The 18,534-nt window shown below is 39.7% G+C and overlaps 1 protein-coding gene across 5 annotated transcripts in view; it reads left to right on the top strand.

Moving 5' to 3' along the window:
* Positions 1 to 18,534, top strand: part of SMC6 (structural maintenance of chromosomes 6) — a 59,471-nt gene that overhangs the window by 19,102 nt on the left and 21,835 nt on the right. For all 5 annotated transcript variants that reach the window (XR_006104444.1, XM_042472152.1, XM_042472170.1 and 2 more), the window contains exons 7-16: positions 78 to 139; positions 2,974 to 3,054; positions 3,395 to 3,496; positions 4,067 to 4,186; positions 4,295 to 4,393; positions 5,421 to 5,567; positions 5,820 to 5,908; positions 10,238 to 10,402; positions 10,924 to 11,102; positions 17,086 to 17,287. Coding sequence is in view for 4 of the 5 variants with exons in the window: in XM_042472152.1 (XP_042328086.1) it covers positions 78 to 139; positions 2,974 to 3,054; positions 3,395 to 3,496; positions 4,067 to 4,186; positions 4,295 to 4,393; positions 5,421 to 5,567; positions 5,820 to 5,908; positions 10,238 to 10,402; positions 10,924 to 11,102; positions 17,086 to 17,287 (1,246 nt within the window). In the remaining variant the exon portion in view is untranslated. The remainder of the gene's footprint in view (positions 1 to 77; positions 140 to 2,973; positions 3,055 to 3,394; positions 3,497 to 4,066; positions 4,187 to 4,294; positions 4,394 to 5,420; positions 5,568 to 5,819; positions 5,909 to 10,237; positions 10,403 to 10,923; positions 11,103 to 17,085; positions 17,288 to 18,534) is intronic.

Genomic DNA, 18,534 nt, shown 5'->3' with positions numbered 1-18,534 from the left:
GCCTCTTTTTGGCACTCTGTGCTGCGCCAATGTAACTTTAACTCTGATTCTAGTTTATTATTATTTCATATGTTCAGGTGTCATGGTTTCTACAAAGAAGGAGGAACTTACTGCAATCCTGGATCATTTCAACATCCAGGTAATTCAGCATAGTGCAGTCTGTGTAGAAATAGTTTTCAACAATAGCAAATAAGGACTTGATATCTATTGCTTAAGAGCCTATATCCACTTAGAGAGAGCATGCAGTTAGTAGGTCTTCTGAACCTTGAACTGCATCTCCATTACAACTCCTCAAAACATCTTTTCATGTCATACCTTACAAAAGGAGTGGGCACTGTTTAGCTTTTTGAATTGTAGCGTGTGGTTATGTGGACTTTACATTTGAATTAAAACAAACAATAGATAACTGCCACAACCTACCCACCAATTAGAAATCTTGTGACCGCTGATTCAGAAGTTGGTTGTGAATGCCTCTTAAAAGACTTAAAGTAACATACAGCAGTGAAAGAAGACAATACAGTTTTACAAACTCTGTATTGTACTAATTACTAATTCAAAGATGGGATATAATTGATGAATGACAATTAAATTTGAGGCACTTTAAAATTGTCAGAACATTGGTATCTGCTACGAGTGTGGAGAATAATTTCTAAATCTCAAGTAACTGGACATTCAAATGTTTAGCTTGTTTGGATATACCATAAGCCAGGGTTCTCAGGGTGCCATCGCTTACTGTTTTTGATTATTGCTACTTGGTTTCTCCAGTTGAACTGCTGCAGTCCACATTGACAGTCAACTGTAGTGCTACCCAATATATGTCAACAGATATGGAAAACCAAATGATGGCCAACAAATTGGAAACGATCAATATACATTCCCATCCACAAAAAAGAAGACACAAACACTGCAGCAACTATGGCGGGTTACAAACTGCCATTGGGGACGTCCGCAGGACGTCCCATTTTTAAAAAGGGGCGTCTCTTCTAGACGCCCCTGGCTCTAATACAATATGGCACCGGCCGTTCCACACGGCTGGCGCCATCTTTACGTATCGGACGCTGTGCATCCGAACGTGTCGCAGCGTCTGTGACGTTGCGAATGCGTCCCTGGAGCCTCGTGACGTCACAGAGGCGCCGCTTAAAGAAGCTCCATTTTGGAGCTTCTTTTTCGGTCCGTGTGGGAGCCGCGCGGTGTGGCTGCTGCGGCTTCCGCACGGAGCAAATGGCGGCGGCGGCAGACCGCCTCAAAGCAGCAGTTTATAACCCGCCAATAGGACCATAGCACTAATCTCCCACACAAGCAAAATTATGCTCAGAATTTTGCAGCATAGACTCCCACCATACAAGGAGAGAGAAATCCCAGAGGTTCAGACAGGTTTCAGGAAAGGAAGTGGCATCCAGGACTACAGTCGGCCCTTCTTATACACGGATTTTTTATACACGGATTCAAGCATACACAGTTTGAAAATGTTAAAAAAAAGTATAAATTTACCTTGATGTTCCATTTTTTATTAGGGATACCATTTTGCTATGTCATTATACTTAATGGGACTTGAGCATACACGGATTTTGTTATACACGGGGGATCTTGGAACCAAACCCCAGCGTATGACAAGGGTCCACTGTACATTGCAAACTTACGATGGCTAATGAAGTACAACAAGAAATTCCAAAAGAAGATCAGCATGAAACAAACAAATTATGTGCTTTATAGAGTATATTAAAGCCTTTGATTGCATAGATCATGAAAGGCTGTGCAGCACCCTTAAAGACATGGGAATGCCAACATATCTGATAGTCCTGTTGAGGAATCTGTACTCAGAACAGAACAGAACATGGGAAAACAGAATGGTTCCCAGTTGGCAAAGGGGTCAGACAAGATTGCATCTTATCACCCTACCTGTTCAGCTTGTAGGCAGAATATATTATAAGAAAAGCAGGCTTGGACACAGAAGCAGAAGGAATGAAAATAGTAGGAAGGAATATGAAATAGGCAGATGACATCATAGTACTAGCAGATAATCTCATAGACCTGGAACAACTACCGAGAAAGATCAAGGAAGAAAATGAAAAGGCAAGCTTACTGTTGAACATAAAGAAAACAAAAATAATGACCACGGAAAATCTACACATTTTCAACCTAGGCAGTGAAGAAATAGAAATAGTAGAAGAATCCTTATACCTGGGATCAAACATTGATAGAAACAGAGACTGCTGTCAGGAAATCAGAAGATTAAGAATGGGGACGGTAGCTATGAAAGAACTAGATACATAAGATTCTAAAATGCAAAGATATACAACTAGTTCAGCACAAAAGTCAGAATCATACAAGCCATTGTATTCCCTATTACCATGTATGGATGTGAGAGCTGGACGGTTAAGAAAGAAGATAGGAAGAAAATAAATTCATTTGAGATGTGGTGCTGGAGAAGAGTGCTGGGAATTCTGTGGATGACCAAAAAGACAAACAAATGGGTCCTAGAGCAGATCAAGCCAGAAATCTCCCTGCAAGCCAAAATGAACAAAACTTAGGCTGTCGTATTTTGGACACATCATGAGAAGAGAGGACTTATTAGAAGAAACAATAATGCTGAGAAAAGTGGAGGGAAGTAGAAACAAAGGAAGACCACATGCTAGATGGATGGGCTCTATTAAGGAGGTCACGGGTATGAATTTGCAGGAACTAAGCAGAACAGTGGAGGACAGGGAGTTTTGGAGGTGTCTTATCCACAGGGTCGCCATGAGTTGAGATCGAATCGAAGGCAGTTAACAACAAAAATAAATGATGGATTGGCGGATAATTTGTTTAGCCATCCCTACTTGTCAGAGGAGTCAGGTGAGAGTAGTTAGACAGGGTGTACCAGCAAACTTTTCAGGTTTGATAACTTACACTTCTTATAGTTTGTTATGTGTTTTGGCTACTTTTTAATATATATACACTAAATATATGATATATATATTGTTGTCCTTGCAGGTAGATAATCCCGTGTCTGTCCTTACCCAGGAAATGAGCAAACAATTCTTGCAGTCTAAAAATGAAATTGATAAATACAAGGTAATCAAAAGTACTATATAGTAGAGTCTGTACTTATAACATGTCATTTATTCTTGTGCAGAGGAAGCATGACAGACCAGTATGAGAAGCAGGAAGTTTGTGAAGGCAATCCATACCCAATTTTCAAGTAGTGGAATAGTAAAGGGCTAGATGGGCGATCTAGGAATCATGTGCAGAATTCCTGGGAGAGTCCCGTGCTGCTGCTTTGTGAACCTACCTGCACATTTTGAGTTTGGGTGTTGGTAAAGAAAGTGGGGTTTTACTGAACAACAACTAAAATGATTGTGCCCTTAATTTTGAAAGAAGATTTAACACATGAACTTGATGTTTCTTGAAATAGTTCTTTATGAAAGCAACACAGCTGGAACAGATGAAAGAAGCTTATTCATACATAGTGACAACCAAATCTAGAACAAGTGATCAGGTTGAACAAGGAGGGGAGGTATGAAACATTTTCATGTAATTTGTAATCTTAATATACTAGAAAGTTAAAATTCAGTTAATTCAGGTGCATTTTTTTACAAAAAATTAAAGCCCAATTCATTGTAAAATCAGTAATGTTAGATCATGTTTTATTGTGTTTGGAAATAATCTCTGTGTGCACATGCTCTTTCATTATTGTCCATTTCCTTTACACTTTACACACCCAGCTTTAGTGATGGTTAGCTGGTTTCTTAAGCTACAGTTTCTTGTGATAGCCATACTAGAAAACTGTTTTAAGGGCTCTGTACTAGCCAGATTGATTGTCATAGGAAGTGAGGGAAGAACAAGAGATGAAATGAGGAATGAACAGCTCCTTTTTAAAACTATGACTTTTAACATATGAATTGGGCCAAATGCTTTTTTATTGGATGCATTCATTTTTATTAACATATTGTTACAGCTTGTATTGCTACTTCCTTATATCAATTGACATTAAGTGTTCCTGAACAGTTTTGCTGCTATTAAACTTTGAAAAGTATCATAATATCCCTTTTGCTGCCATTTCTCTTCATCATCTTTGTAAAAAAAGTTTCTTGAAGAACTTAGGAAGAAGTTTTTGGAGAAAGAGGAACGCTATAGAAGTATTGCTGCTTTGAGTGAAATGCAAAATGAGTTAACGGAGTTACAGAACCAAACGGCTTGGATAATGGTAATCACTGTATTCCACTATCTACTACTTAAAGCAATGCAGTGTAATTTAATTTTGATTTTGTACTGATATTATTTACTGTGTGATGATCTTGGTATTATATTTAAGGTAAGAGATACTGAAGATGACATGAAAAAAATCAGAGATGATATTGATGGTCAGGAAGCAAGGACTGAGAAGTTTGTTGAGAAAGTGAAAGAATGGAAGGTACATACTTTTCTTCTTCCAAACTTAAATTGCTTTGATTCTCAAGTGAAGCAATATAATCCGTCTTTTAAGAAGTGTAACTGTATGATTAGTCTTTTAGATTTGGTTTCCCCCACTCAGACCACATCCTTAATCTATAGAACAGCTTTTTCTTAATTATCAGTATTTATTTGTCAGCTGTCTGCAAAGTTTATCAGGTCGTATTCTAAAAGACCACAAGAAGAAGAACCTGATTGCACAGGTATTAAATATGCATTTCAATGAGTGTTTGTAGCTAAATGCAAGTATCTTGCATAAGGAAAATAAGGTATTTGGATACAAAGAAGTAAATATCTGGATGTCTTCTCAGTTTGGAGCTACGTTGCACAGAACCTAATGAATAAGAACGATTTTGTCACTCTGTAGAAAGGAGTCCATAGTTTGTTATTACACTAAAATATTTGGCCAAGTGATCATTAGATTTATGTTTGATTTTTAATGATCACAAATTCACATGACCAATTGCTTGTAAACAACTGTCAGGGTCAAACAAGCAAATTCTGATCAGCATCACTTTGACAAAGTCTGAAACATAGCAGCAGGAGAGGCTAACTTATCCTTAACCAGATATGGGAAGAAGGGCAGACTTCTGCTGTTTTTACCAGGCCTGGCATCAAGAGGCCTGTCATATTGCTTGCCTGTCATTGATAGATTCCTTGTATATCTAAAGAGAGTTTGAGGCTGGAAAACCCATTGTCCTAGACAGCTGACCTGTTTATGTCAGGTTCAGATACAGATTTCAGTGCAGTTTAAGTAAATCTAGAATGGAGGATTGTACGGATAGCAAGGTATATTTGAGATTAAATCCTATTTTCCTTTTGTGTAATTCCAGTTAACAAAAACTTGACCAACTTGTTTTAGTAATTTTAGTGGGATTTCAGCATAAAAAAACTTTTTTTGGATTGGGTTCTCCTCCTTTAAGATTCATGTTAATTCCTTGGTGTAATGAGATTTGCTGATTTGTGTTATTTTTCTGTTTATTTTTCAGGATCGTGTAAATGTAGCAGAAGAAAAACAGAAAACTATACAAGACAAGCTAGAAAAGATAACTGAAGAAGCTCAAACTCTGCAACCTATATGTACTGCTTTAAAAACAGATGTGACAGCGAAAAGAAAAGCATACTATGATGCAGAGGTTTGTGGATGATAAGTTCAGTCTTAAAATGCTGTGTGCAAAGAGAGAGTAATGTCTTAGACAGGCTTCTGTATTGTACAAAGCTTTTCTGATGTTCAGTTCTTTTGTCATTATTATTGTGTAGTCTGAACTAGTGTGAAAGTGTACTTTAAAAAGTCCCATGATTAAATGTAGTTTACTTCAATTGTGTCAGTGTTCTCGGTAAGCTCACTGTGGTTAGTTTTTAACATGAATCTTTTTGTTGTTGTTCAGGCAGCACATAATCGATCTCAAGCTGAACTGAAACGATTGGTAAAAGACCATGAACAGCTTGGCCAAAAAATTGAGGAACTGAAAAATAGGTAATATTTTCTCTTTCTAAATTAGTATTTCACTGGTTTGTGTCAGATGGGTCCCAAAATCTTACTGCGTAGATCACACAATAAAGACTTTTCTTCCATCAGTGTTGTGTGAACTTCTAAAGAGATGTTCATTCCTTCCCTCTAAGTTATGTCTAAATTCTGTTCAAATACATAACTTCATTAAATGTTTTAAATAATACCAATAATGAAAAATACAATCTGAGCTACTTAATGGCAGGATATTTGATTATAAGCAACAGTTTTGCAAATGATTGGCATTAATGCAATTTGCACTGTCAGTACTTTCTTCAATTACTGTCCCTCCATCTTCACTATCTACAACTCCAACCTGTGTACCTTATGCTCTCATAAAATTGGCTATACAGTGGTACCCCGGGATACGAAAGCACTGCGTTACGAAATTTCTGGGATACGAAAAAATTCTATAGGAAAAAACTGTTCCGGGTTACGTTTTTTTTTTCGGCTTACGAAAAAAATTTTTGGTGCTTTTCGGCGCTTTTTCACACGGAATCGCGGCTTCCAGCGCTAGCGCCTATGGCTTTTTCGGCTAGCGAAAGATTTCGAGTTACGAAGGGCGCCGCGGAACGGATTATTTTCGTAACCCAGGGTACCACTGTAGCTGCCTGGGATCCAATTTAGGGACAAAGGCAGGGTATAAGTGCAATAAACAAAATACAGTAATAAATACCGTATTTTCCGGTGTATAGGACGACTGGGTGTATAAGATGACTTCCAACTTTTCCTTTTAAAAGTTAGAGTTTGGCATATATTTGGCATATAAGACTACCCCTCTTCCAACGCATGCTAAGGCTAAGAGATGCCTCAGAGAGGGGTGTCTTTTCCCCCTCAGCACACTTGGGCTGCATCCACACTGGAGAAATTACCTGGTTTGGCACCACTTTAACTTTTTTTCTGGCTCAAGGCTATGAAATTCTGGGAGTTGGAGTTTGTTGTGGGCCCAGAGTGGACCCCACAACAAACTCCAGCTCCCAGAATTCCATAGCCTTGAGCCAGGGCAGTTAAAGCAGTACCGAACTGGGATATTTCTCCAGTGTGGATGCAGCCTTCCTTTCCTCCCTTTCTAGTGCAAAATCCTCATTTCGCGCCATTGAGGTGGGTCCTTGCAGCACCACAAAACTCACTCGGGGGTTTAAAAATAAAAGATCCACTCTTTCTCCTTCCTTTCCCCCCTTTCCCTATCTCTTGGTTTTCCTTCTATGTGAGTGAGTGAGAGAAGGGCCAGAGAAGGATACTTTAAGAGAAAGAAAGAAAGCCAGGCCTCTTTTTCTTTACCCCCCTTTCAGGACCTGGCAGGGAAAAAAAGAAGACTCCCCAGCCGCTCGGGCTCCGCTTTCCCCATTGCCTTGCATTGCTTTGCCTTGCTTGAAAAATGGTGCAGCTGCGAGCTTTGCATTGCTCCGCTGCTGCTGTGAACCCAAGGAGCATAGGAGCATGAAATGGAGGCTGGGATCCAGGGGGAGACAGAGGAGGAGGAGGAGGAGAACTGTGGCTGCATCCACACTGGAGAAATAAAGAGGTTTGGCAGCGCGTTAACTCTAGGTCTGGCTCTTTGCTATGGAGTTCTGGGAGCTGGAGTTTGTTGTGGGGCCCAGAGCAGAGCTCCGCGGCCGTTTTTCAGCTCCCCCCACCATATGTGGTGACCAGTCTAGCTCGGAAGTTTCTGCACCTGGCGTATAAGACCCCCCCCCCCAAACATTTGAGAAGATTTTTCAGGGTTAGAAAGTCGTCTTATATGCCAGAAAATACGGTAATAGTTCACAAGGTCATGCAACAGTAAATTTAATAGTTTTCAAGGTGCCTCAGAACTCTTTATTTCCACTGTGGCACGGTAGCATGGCTGCACCTTTCAAAATTGTAACTCATTGTATCTTCTAGGGAAAATGATTTAGAGATTAACCGATGAGCTAACATGGTTATTCTTATTTCATGACCACAGTTGTCTTACCTGGTAGATTCATCCTTTGTTAGTAGCCCCAGATAGTACACAAAGAACATGAGACTTGGTATTAAATGCTCTCTTCCTCCAATGCTGGTTCAGTCCGTCCCTTTTAGAAATAGGGGATGTCTGTATTGAAGCCATTCTATGGCTGTATCACCACAAATACCAGCTCATTGGGACAAAAGCAGGACCACACTGTCAGTCTTAAATAGTGCTGGGACTGTGGACTACAGATGAATTGGGGGTAGTTCACTGGACACAAGCCTTCTCACACTGTTCTTCATAACCATATAATAATACAGATGGACAGTGTCACTGTGGATGTTTGCACAAACTGACAATGGGGCATTTGTACCAATAGCTTCCTCTTGGAAGTACAACCATCCCTCCATAACCATGGATTCAAGCATCAATGGTTTGAAAATATCCAAAAATATGTAAATTCCAAAATGCAAACCTTGATTTTGCCTTTTTATATAAGGAACACCATTTTACTATTCCATTGTATTTAATGGAACTTGAGCATCCACAGATTTTGGTATCCATGGTGGGGTGGTGGTGGTCTTGGAACCAAACACCAGTGGGTACCAAGGGTTCATTGCAAATGTCCTCTGGAGAATTGCCTAGTAACTATAGTGGCAGAATACATTTAAGGCAGGCAAATCATTCAGACTGGCTAAGTCAGAAAATAATAGAACAAGGGTAATGGCCCCCCAGCATAGAAATATTCCATGGGGTTTTCTTGGCAAGGTTCGTCAGAAGAGGTTTGCCATTGCCTTCCCCTGAGACTGAGAGTGCGATTAGCCCAAGTTCTCCAAGTGGGTTTCATGGGTGAACTGGGATTCGAGACCTGGTCTCCAGAGTCGCATACCCAAACTGTTGGCTCTCTTTGTTCTTGTTATTGTGCTGTGCCATCTGTGCTTTATTATGCTTGTCTCCAAGTTGTTTCCAACTTATGGACCCAGAGGACCCTCCCTCCCTTCCAAGCACCAGTTCCTCGCAACCCTAAGGTGAAACTATCATGGGGCAAGCTTTGTCAGAGGGGGATTTCTATTGTCATCCTCCGAGGCTGAGAGAGCGTGACTTGTTTGTTATGCCTTCAAGTCATTTCCAACTTATGACAACCCTAAGGTGAAACTATCATGGAGTTTTCTTGGCAAGTTTTGTCGGGGGGGGGGGGGGTTGCTATTGGTAGCCTGAGGCCTGAGAGAGTTGTCTTGGGTGTGTATTTGTGTGCCCTCAAGACAGTGCATTCTATTGGGAGCCCTGGTGGCGCAGTGGTTAAATGCCTGTACTGCAGCCACTCACTCAAAACCTTAAGGTTGTGAGTTAAATCCCAGCAAAAGGGCTCAAGCTTGACTCAGGCTTGCATCCTTCCAAGGTGGTCACTAAAATGAGTACCCAGCTTGTTGGGGGCAATTAGCTTACAGTTGTAAACCCTTAGACACTGTTAGTTCAGTATGAAGCGGTATATAAATGAAGCTGTTTGTTTGTTTGTTCCTGGCGACCCTAAGGTGAAACTATTATGGGGCAAGCTTTGTCAGAGGAGGATTTCCGTTGCTATCCCCTGAGGCTGAGAGAGCGTGGCTTGTGTGTGGTGCCTTCAAGTTGTTTCTGACTTATGGCAGCCCTAAATTGAAACTGTGCCTTCAAGTTTCTGACTTATGGCAGCCCTAAACTGAAACTATCATAGAGTTTTCTTGGCAAGTTTCATCAGAGGTGGGTTTGCTATAGCTAGCCTGAGGCTGAGAGAGTGTGCCTTGGGGTTTCCCCCTGTAAGTCCCGCTGCCAGAAGGCAGAAGAACCTCCCCCAGAAATCCCGAATCTGGAAGGGAGATGTCCTGCCCCCAGAAGTCCTGTCCCCCGGCACCTGATGACATCTGGTGCAGGAATGCCACTGAGTTTGGGCACTCAGTCTCTAAAATGTTCACCATCACTGAGCTAGAGTATGATTTGTAATGACACTAGAGGAAAGTACCTTTTCATATGGTATACTAGGACAGTGCATTCTAACACCAATCTGCTAATTGTGAAAAAGGTTGCTGCTCCTTGTTTGTATAAAGGCTGTTTGCTGTTCTAACTGTGTGAATCGTGCTGTATATGTAAATTGCGTTTTAAAAACTGACTTTTTTTAGCTACGCTGTTTAAGGTGGAAATGTGAAACGATGGCCAGCTAATGGTGTCATTTTACTAGTTTATTGTGTACAAGAAAAGTATGCCAAAGAAAAAGTATATTGCACTAGATATGGCCATGTATACTGTGCATTTATGTTAATGTTTATGTCTTTGTATCTCTAAATAGTTTGCCAGTTAATTTCTCAAACAAAATAATATGTGTAATATTACAGTGCGGAGCAGATTTCAGAACCTGAAAGGCTGGAAAAACAGAAAAGAATCGACAACTTGAAAGAACAGCTAAAGACACTTCATGGTCAAGATGAATCAATTGCTCACCAGATAAAACAGTTTCAGCATGCTATATGTACATACAGGGAAGATTCTGATAGGCTTAAGTAAGTTTAATAGATGTAATTGAGTTTGATTATTTAATTTGTGTCATGAACTTCTTATCAAAACTATTGTTTTTTAAAAAGATATCCCTGCTTAAGTAACACAGTTCTCCTGTGGATTAAGAGGTACTACATGAATGCTGCTATCTGCTGTAAGGGGTATTCTCCAGTGGCTTCCCTTCTGAAGTTTTGAAAAGGCAAAGGTTTCTTTTGATTCCTTGACCGTTTCTCTGCAAAGGTAAAGGGGGTGTCTGCCTTTATGATACACAGTTTATTTCAAATCAAAGCAATTTTAGAAATTAGCACTGGAGAATAAGGGCACCCGTGTGTGTGTGTGTGTGTGTGTGTGTGTGTGATGGTTCTTAGTAATGAATGCTTTGGAATCTGACTTGGGGATGTTACTGACAGATATAGCTGACACAAATTACTCAGTTTTGTTTATAACAGACTTCTGCCTTTAGAAATGGAATTGGTCTTTTAATAATGCATAATATTTCAGTAGTGCGATTTCATTTGTTTTATAGGAAGGAACAACATGAACTGAAACGAAGCATGGATTTTCAAGTACAACAGCTGAAAGAGTTAAAGGAGAGTAAAACAAACAGACTAAAAAGATTTGGACACTATATGCCAGCTCTTTGTGAAGAAATTGAACGGGCTCATCAGCAGGGGCAATTTACATCCAAACCAGTAGGACCTTTAGGTAATCAATTGCTTATGTTTTTGAGATTGACATCCAGCTCTTGGTCTTAATTCATCATTATAGAAAGCTTGCAGTTCTCTCTCAGAGTTGTAGATAGGCATTAATTCTGATTAGCTAAAAGAAACTACAGTCATCCCTCCACTTTTGCTCCTTTGACACTCCAGAATTTGATTACTTGTGAGAGTCATGCTGTGTGTGTGCGCACTCCTCCTCCTTCCCAGGCTTTTCCCCTTAGAGCAGGGGGGGAGGAACCCAGGAGCAGCTGAGAAGGGTGCGCACACAATTCTCTCCCCTTCCTCGATGCCTCAGAGACATCAGGCAAGGTCTCTCAGAGGTAGGGTTGCCATAAGTCAGGACCTCCAAACCGGGACAAATGTAGGACAACCTTTTCAAATGTAGGACACATTTTATAAAAATGGAGGACATGCGAAAAAATTGATGCTTTTTAAAAAATGTTAATATAAATGCATGTTTCTTAGGCATGATCAAAATGGAGGACATTTGGGCATTATTCCTAGACGGATGGCGGAAATGGACTTCCTTTTCTGCCCAAACCACCCCCCTCCATTCCAAAACACATACAACAGCACATTTGGGCACTTCACGTGGCTTTACTTAACATGGCCTCTTGCATATTTCAGAGGCTTATTCCATAATCAAACCCCTTGAGTTTAACACTTAGCATGGTTTAACATGGCTATGCATACTGAACATGTCAAGGTGGATTCACAAGAAGTGGATTTGTCGTTTCAGGTTTCTTGCACCAACTCTACGTCTCAGAAGTGTGTACTTAGTAAAGGGACTTTGATTTTTTTTCACTGCACATGAGTTTGTAAAAATCAGAGCAGCTGACATTGGCCATGCAGGGAATGAGGTCGGGGCGGATATCAATAGAAGTCACCATGCAGCAGCATCAGGCAACCCACCAGGGCAGTGTCACAACCAAACGGGAGGCCTGGTAGCAATTTTTAAAAAACCATCCAAAAAATATACAGGGAAAGAAAAGGGCCCACTTTTAAAATGGCACTGTTTTTAATTTTTTTTTCTTTTTTTTAAAATACAGTTTTTAAAAAAATTAAAAAATACAGCTTAAAATGCACTTGGGACAAGAGGAGGAAAACCGTTTGTAGGACGGCCCCTCTAAGGGTCAAAAAACCGGGATTGTTCCCGCCCCAGCGGATTATGAGTTGAGGTCATCTATCTTCTCTATGGGTGACAGTTCTGTTGCAAAATGACGTTCACACAACATAAAGCTTTGCTCAGAGTTTCTTTTTACAGTTAATTAATGTTCAGTGCAGCCATGGCAGAAAGATCAAGTCAACCCGCTGTTATGTCTTGTTCCATGGGAACATTGTTACTATTAAACGCAGAGGTGACAGATTTCCGTCCGAGATTATGTGATCTTTGTTGTTTTTTCTTAAATACTACTCTAGTTTTTTAACAAATGATTGCAGTCTAGTATGAAACTCTTTTTAAGCCTTATGGAGAAAAAGTAGAATAAGAGGTGGTAAGTTGCATCATAAATTTCCTAGGTTTTGGGCGGTTCCAATCGGTCCAGCACCTTGATTTGGCCCTTGCCCCCGAGATTTCCCCCCCTCCCCCGGACGGCTTTGCCATGAAGCGAGGGCCTTTTTCCTTTGCCTGTGTCCACCTTCCAGCCTAAAGGGATTTTGGCGTTTTGTCTTGGCTTAAGGGAAAAGAGCCTTTCCTTGGACAAACATTTTCCAAATTGTAGGGCACATTTTTTTATTAAAAAATGGAGGGACACGTTGAAAAAAAAAAAAAAAAAATCTGATTTTTAAAAAAAATTGTAAATATATAAATACATGTTTCTTAGGAATTTGATCAAAAATTACACTTTTAAAAAAATAACACTATAGAAAAGAAAATTCAATATGCAAAAAAAAATAACTTTAAAAAGATACATAATTATTATAATAAATAACTGGAAAAAATAACTTTTAAAAAATATAACATTTAATTAAAAAATAAATAATACTGGGAAAAAATATTTAAAAAATAATTTAATTTTAAAAAATATAAATACACTTTTTTAAAAAATTACATTTTAATTCAAATAAAAACTAAAATCATTTTATAAAAAACATTAATAAAAAAATAAATACTGGAAAAATATACACTTTTAAAAAATAATTTAATTAAAATTACATATAAAAAAAATACTACTTTAAAATAAATTTAATTATATAATAATACTGGAAAAAAATAAAAAATTTAACAACTTTTAAAATAATTAAATTTTAATTTTTCAAATATAATACTTGGGAAAAATAAAAAACACTTTAATAAATTACATTAATTAATAATTAAATTACTGGGAAAATTACACCTTTTTTAAAAAACTATATTAATTTAAAAATTAAATAAAACTGGGGGAGAAAATGGAAAAATACCTTTAAAATACATTAATAATTAAATAAATCTGGGAAAAAAAAATAACTTTTAAAAAATAATTTAATTTTAATTAATAAAAATACTGGAAAAAATACACTTTAAAAAATACCATATTTAATTAAAATAAAATACTGGAAAAAAAATACACTTTAAAAAATACATTTAATTTAAAATAAATACTGGGAAAAAAAAAAAACACTTTAAAAAATATTACAAAATACTGAAAAATACATCTTTTAAAAATTACATTAATTTAAAATAAATACTGGGGAAAACAAAACACTTTAAAAAATACATTTAATTAAAATAAATACTGGAAAAAAAATACACTTTAAAATACATTTAATTAAAAATTAAATAAATTGGGGAAAAAAACACTTTAAAAAACAGCACACTTAACCAAAAAAATAAAACTGTAAATGGCACCACTCCTCCTCTCTCTCTTCCTCTCTCCTTGTGCCAAAAAGAGCAAAGGAAATGGCCCTTTCCTTCCCTCTGGCTGCAGCCCGGCCCAACAGAGGAGGAGCTCTCCTTCGGAGCCTGGCTGGCCAATGGGGGCAGACTGGGGCTGGAAACCAGCCGCCCCTGCCAGCCCTCACAGGCTCCGGCCTGGAGAAGGGGCGGGCTGTTCAGCCTCAGACTCTGAGGAGGAAGTCTCCTCATTAGCCCTGGTGCGGGCCCTGGCAAGTGCAGATTTTGCAGATTGTAAGGGCAACCTGTTATCCTGAAGAGCGTGTTGTAATGAGAACCTCTCCCTCCGTAGACCTATTCACAGCAAGGCTGAGAAAAAAGATGGAACACCAAATTTGGTTTTTAAACAACCATGATATGTAACATTTATTGAATCACACAAGTAACACAAACAATTGATTATCAAGAGCTCTTTCACTCACACATTCATACAATACTCAACACACACTTTCCTTCCGCCGCCGAACATTGATCAGTTGTTCTCGAAGGCTGGGGATGACACCGTTGCGCGCGGTTGGTGCCAACAAAAAATGGAGATGAAAGTCCTGGTTCTTTATACTTTTTCTTCTCTCTGGCTCTTGGCTGCTGAAGTCTTGCAATATTGCAGCCCATTACTCAATTTTCTTCTGGGAGGACAGACAGGTTGTTCAGATCAGTCCGTGTTCAAAGCAACTCGTTCTGTTCAAAGTTCTCCATTGTCCTGTCAGTTCCTCATCATGGCGACTCAGGAGAGAAGGTTCTTCCCGGTCATGTCGTCACACCTGGACGGCACCCCGCTTCAGCTTCCAAGTTTCAGACTTTCCTCGCCCGGTTGCCAAATACCTTCGTCACATCAGTGCTTTGCGCGGAAACCATCTTGTTTGTTCCTTTAGCTATGTTTTTAAAGCACAATTCCTTGGTTCTTTCGGTTCTTCAGCTCTGGGTTTAAGTCAGAGCTCACTCATTCGTCTTACACAGAGGCCTGGTCTTGAAGGGAGGGTTAGGGCAAGACAAAGAGCCCTTTCCCCTCCCTTGGCCCAGAGTCCTCTCCGCTCTGCTCTTTCCTCCTCCTTTTTGAGCGGCTTTGCCTCCTTAAGGGGCCAGCTCCTATTTTAGGCTGCGCGCGGCAAGGGCCAGGGTCGCCGCGGAGGAGGCAAAGAGGAGGAGGAGTGGGGAGGGGGCCAAGCAGCACGCGTGGCCCTGAAAGGCAGGGGGACGCCTGGGGGAGGAGGAGGAGGTTGGAGAAGGAGGTGGAGGCGGCTGGCTGACTGGCCAGCTGCATGGGCTGGCCGCGGCCAGAGGGAGCGTGCAGGGGGCCGGGAGAGAGAGGAGATAGGAGGAGGAGGAGGAGTGGAGGAGGAAAGGAGCGGAAGTGGTGGCCAGCGGCTGCATGAGCAGCCGCGGCCATAAAGAAGCGCGCATGGGGGCGGGAGGTGGTGCAGGGGGCAGACCCAGTTTTGGCACAAAACCGGACCGTGACCGTGCCAGCACCCCCAAAAGCGGGTTTGGCACGCCTGCACGGGTTTATGGCATCCCTATTCAGGGAGTAGCGAGAGAAGGTGTGCATTCTCCCTCCTCCCTTACAATGTCTTCAAAGACTTCAAGCAAGCTGTCGGGACATCCGAAGTAAGGTAGGGGACTTGCATTGCATGCCATTTTTCTCTCCTTCCTCCGATGCCTCAAGAGCTTGCCTCAGAGGCATTGAAAAAGGAATCTGGGAGGGGGGCATACACAGACACTGCTTTTGGCTCCTCCCATGCCTTATTTGCACATTTTTCCCTTTTTGCGGGTGGCTCTTCCCTAACCCCTGAGGAGGTGGAGGGACACACATTACTCATTCATTCATTCTTCATTGTCTTTATTGACGTGTTTATACCCTACTCTTAACCAAAAAGGCTCCCAGAGCAGTTTACAATCGTTAATTTGACCGTTCCCTTCCCTCAGATTGACAATCTAAATAAGCATGACCCACAAGGAAAGGGGAATGGTAGTGGGGGAGGGGATTAAATCTAGTAGTGCTTGCTTGCTTTTCTTCCCTCCGAAAACTGAAATCTAAAAAGGAATCTTGCCAGCCACGAGGGCCAGGCAGCGTGAAGATTCCACAGGAAAGAATTTGAACATGTATACAGTAAAATGGCTTTTTAATTCACAAAATAATGTGGCCATAAAGGGAAATGCAAGTTTAACTAGTATGTATTTGAAATGGCAGGCTGTTTGTAATTCTGAAGGTCTTTCTTTAACTTACAAATTATTAAGTGCACCATTTTAGGTAAAGCTCACCTTAGATTAGCATTGCATCTGTTGTTTCACACTGCTAAATTGGATTGGTTGTAATAATATTTAAGCAATTGGTACATTAAAAAAAAAATATTAAATACCAGTGCAGGACCTATAGATGAGAGCTGGTGTCTCCAGGTGCCAATGAAGATCTGTCCAAAGCTACCATTAGTTCTTAAGAACAGCTTTCAAATATCCAGATCAGCCTTTTATTTTATTTTATTTTTTCAATATATGCATGTTATTCTAATATTCTACCTATGTGCCTCGTGTTACTAAAATTAAATTCGTTCCGTGGCACCGTTCGTAAACTCCGAAAAAGGCCTCTTCGTACAGCCGAAAATTTGCCATCAGGCGGCTAAAATTGGGGGGACACAAACACAAAAAAAGAGAAAGAAAAAAAAAATAAGAAGAGGAAAAAACAGACGAGCGGGAGGGAGAAAAAAAAGCCCGCGATTCCGTGCGGGAAAAAAAAAAGCCGAAGAAAAAAAAAAAAAAAGCACCAATAGTTTTTTCGTAACCCGAAAAAAAAAACAAAAAAAGTAAAAAAAACCCATTTCGTAACCGGAAACAAAGTTTTCCTAGGGATTTTTTCGTACTCCGAAAAATTTCTTCAAACCTGGGGTATTTCGTCTTTTATCCGAAAGTACCCCTGTATTACACATCATTGTTCTCGGTTTGGTGGTATTAGTGGAACTTTGGCAAAGGGGATGTTTGCTCTCAGGGGCTGCCTTTTCTATGGTGTTTTCACTTGAGAGAAGTTAAGAACAATAGTCTGCATAACTTTAATAGTTGAATTTAATACATGTTTTATATGCTGAATATCAATTCTTGCATTTAGGTGCTTTTATTCATTTGAAAGATGCTGACCTTGCTCTGGCTGTTGAGTCCTGTTTAAAAAGTCTGTCTCTGGCATTTTGCTGTGATAATCATAAAGATGAAAGAGTGTTACAGGCATTGATGTCCAAGTTCTGCCAGCCTGGTTCTCGTCCTCAAATTATTGTTAGTAGATTTCGGACTAATGTTTATGACACAAGGTCAAGGTAAGTGCATCAAGCACGTGTGGCCTAGAACATTGCTTTTGTATGTGTTTTGATTGATATTATGGCAAATGTTATTCTGTGTTACAGTTAGGGGTTATAAAGTGATTTTGACTGAATGAGCTCCATACTCAGCTAGTTTTGTATTTGAATTGCCACTGCTATTAATAATTCAATATAAGGGGATTAAATACTTTCAAATACTCAATTTTGTAAAATAAAAATAATTCCCTGATTTTTTTTTATTGGCATTTTACTTGCAAATTAATTATTCAAGCACAGTGACTAAAGCTGCAATCATTAATCCGTTTCTTTCTGTCAGTTCTCAAGTGGCCGTTTTAGTCTGTTAACATTTATGTAAGAAAGAAAGAAAGAGTCAAGTTTCATCAAACCAAAGGTGTATTTCAAGACTGTGCTACTCTATAGCTGCATGCAGTCTCCTCCCCAAAAACCCAAGGTTTGGGATCCCTACAGATCACCCTTTTTCTGCCTCCTCCCCCTGTAAATATGCCTCTGCTTGAAGTCTTGAGGAACAGCTGTTCACTTTTTCAACAATTTCAAGCGCTCCCCCAGTACTGTTAAACATTTTTTAAAAAGAAAGAAAACCATCTTGTGTTTTATTATTATGTAATGATGGGGGTTGTAAGGGGACACTATAATGTGACTGTTTGTATTTTGTAGTTTTATTCTATGTTGTAATCCCACCTCGATCTGCAGGGAGAGGCGGGAAATATAAATCATATTATTTTAAAAAATCATAAGTGGACTTCTGGCCATCTTTTTTGTTTCTTTGTGGGTTTTTGAGCAGTGTGATAGTGGCAATTTATTTTCAAATCTTTTTTCAATTGCCTTTTTACAGCAGCTGCACAATCAAGCAACAATTTCATCGCTCTGTTTACCACAAACCCAAATCCCTTACTTTGTCAATCACTGCCAGCTCAGATCCCATTAGTATGTATGTGATTTTTGGCTCCAGTGTGCCTCTCTTTTTACATTTGGTTACTTTATATTTCATTTCCTCCTTTACTTCCCATTCTCCCAGTTTTTTGAGATCTACTTCGAACTCCCTACAATCTGTTTTGTTCTAACTGCCTTAAATAATTTAGTGTCATCAGCAAACTTGGCTGCCTCACTACTCAGTCCTAATTCCAAATTATTTATGAACAATTTAAAAAGCACCAGTCCTGGTAGAGATCCCCGAAAGACTCCTCTACTAACATTCCTCCATTTTGAGAACTGACATTTTTTCT

Source organism: Sceloporus undulatus, chromosome 1, assembly GCF_019175285.1.
Source record: "Sceloporus undulatus isolate JIND9_A2432 ecotype Alabama chromosome 1, SceUnd_v1.1, whole genome shotgun sequence".
NCBI classification, from domain to species: Eukaryota; Metazoa; Chordata; class Lepidosauria; order Squamata; family Phrynosomatidae; genus Sceloporus; species Sceloporus undulatus.
The sequence above is the reverse complement of the archived record's forward strand: the minus strand, read 5'-3'. Positions and strand labels throughout refer to the sequence as shown.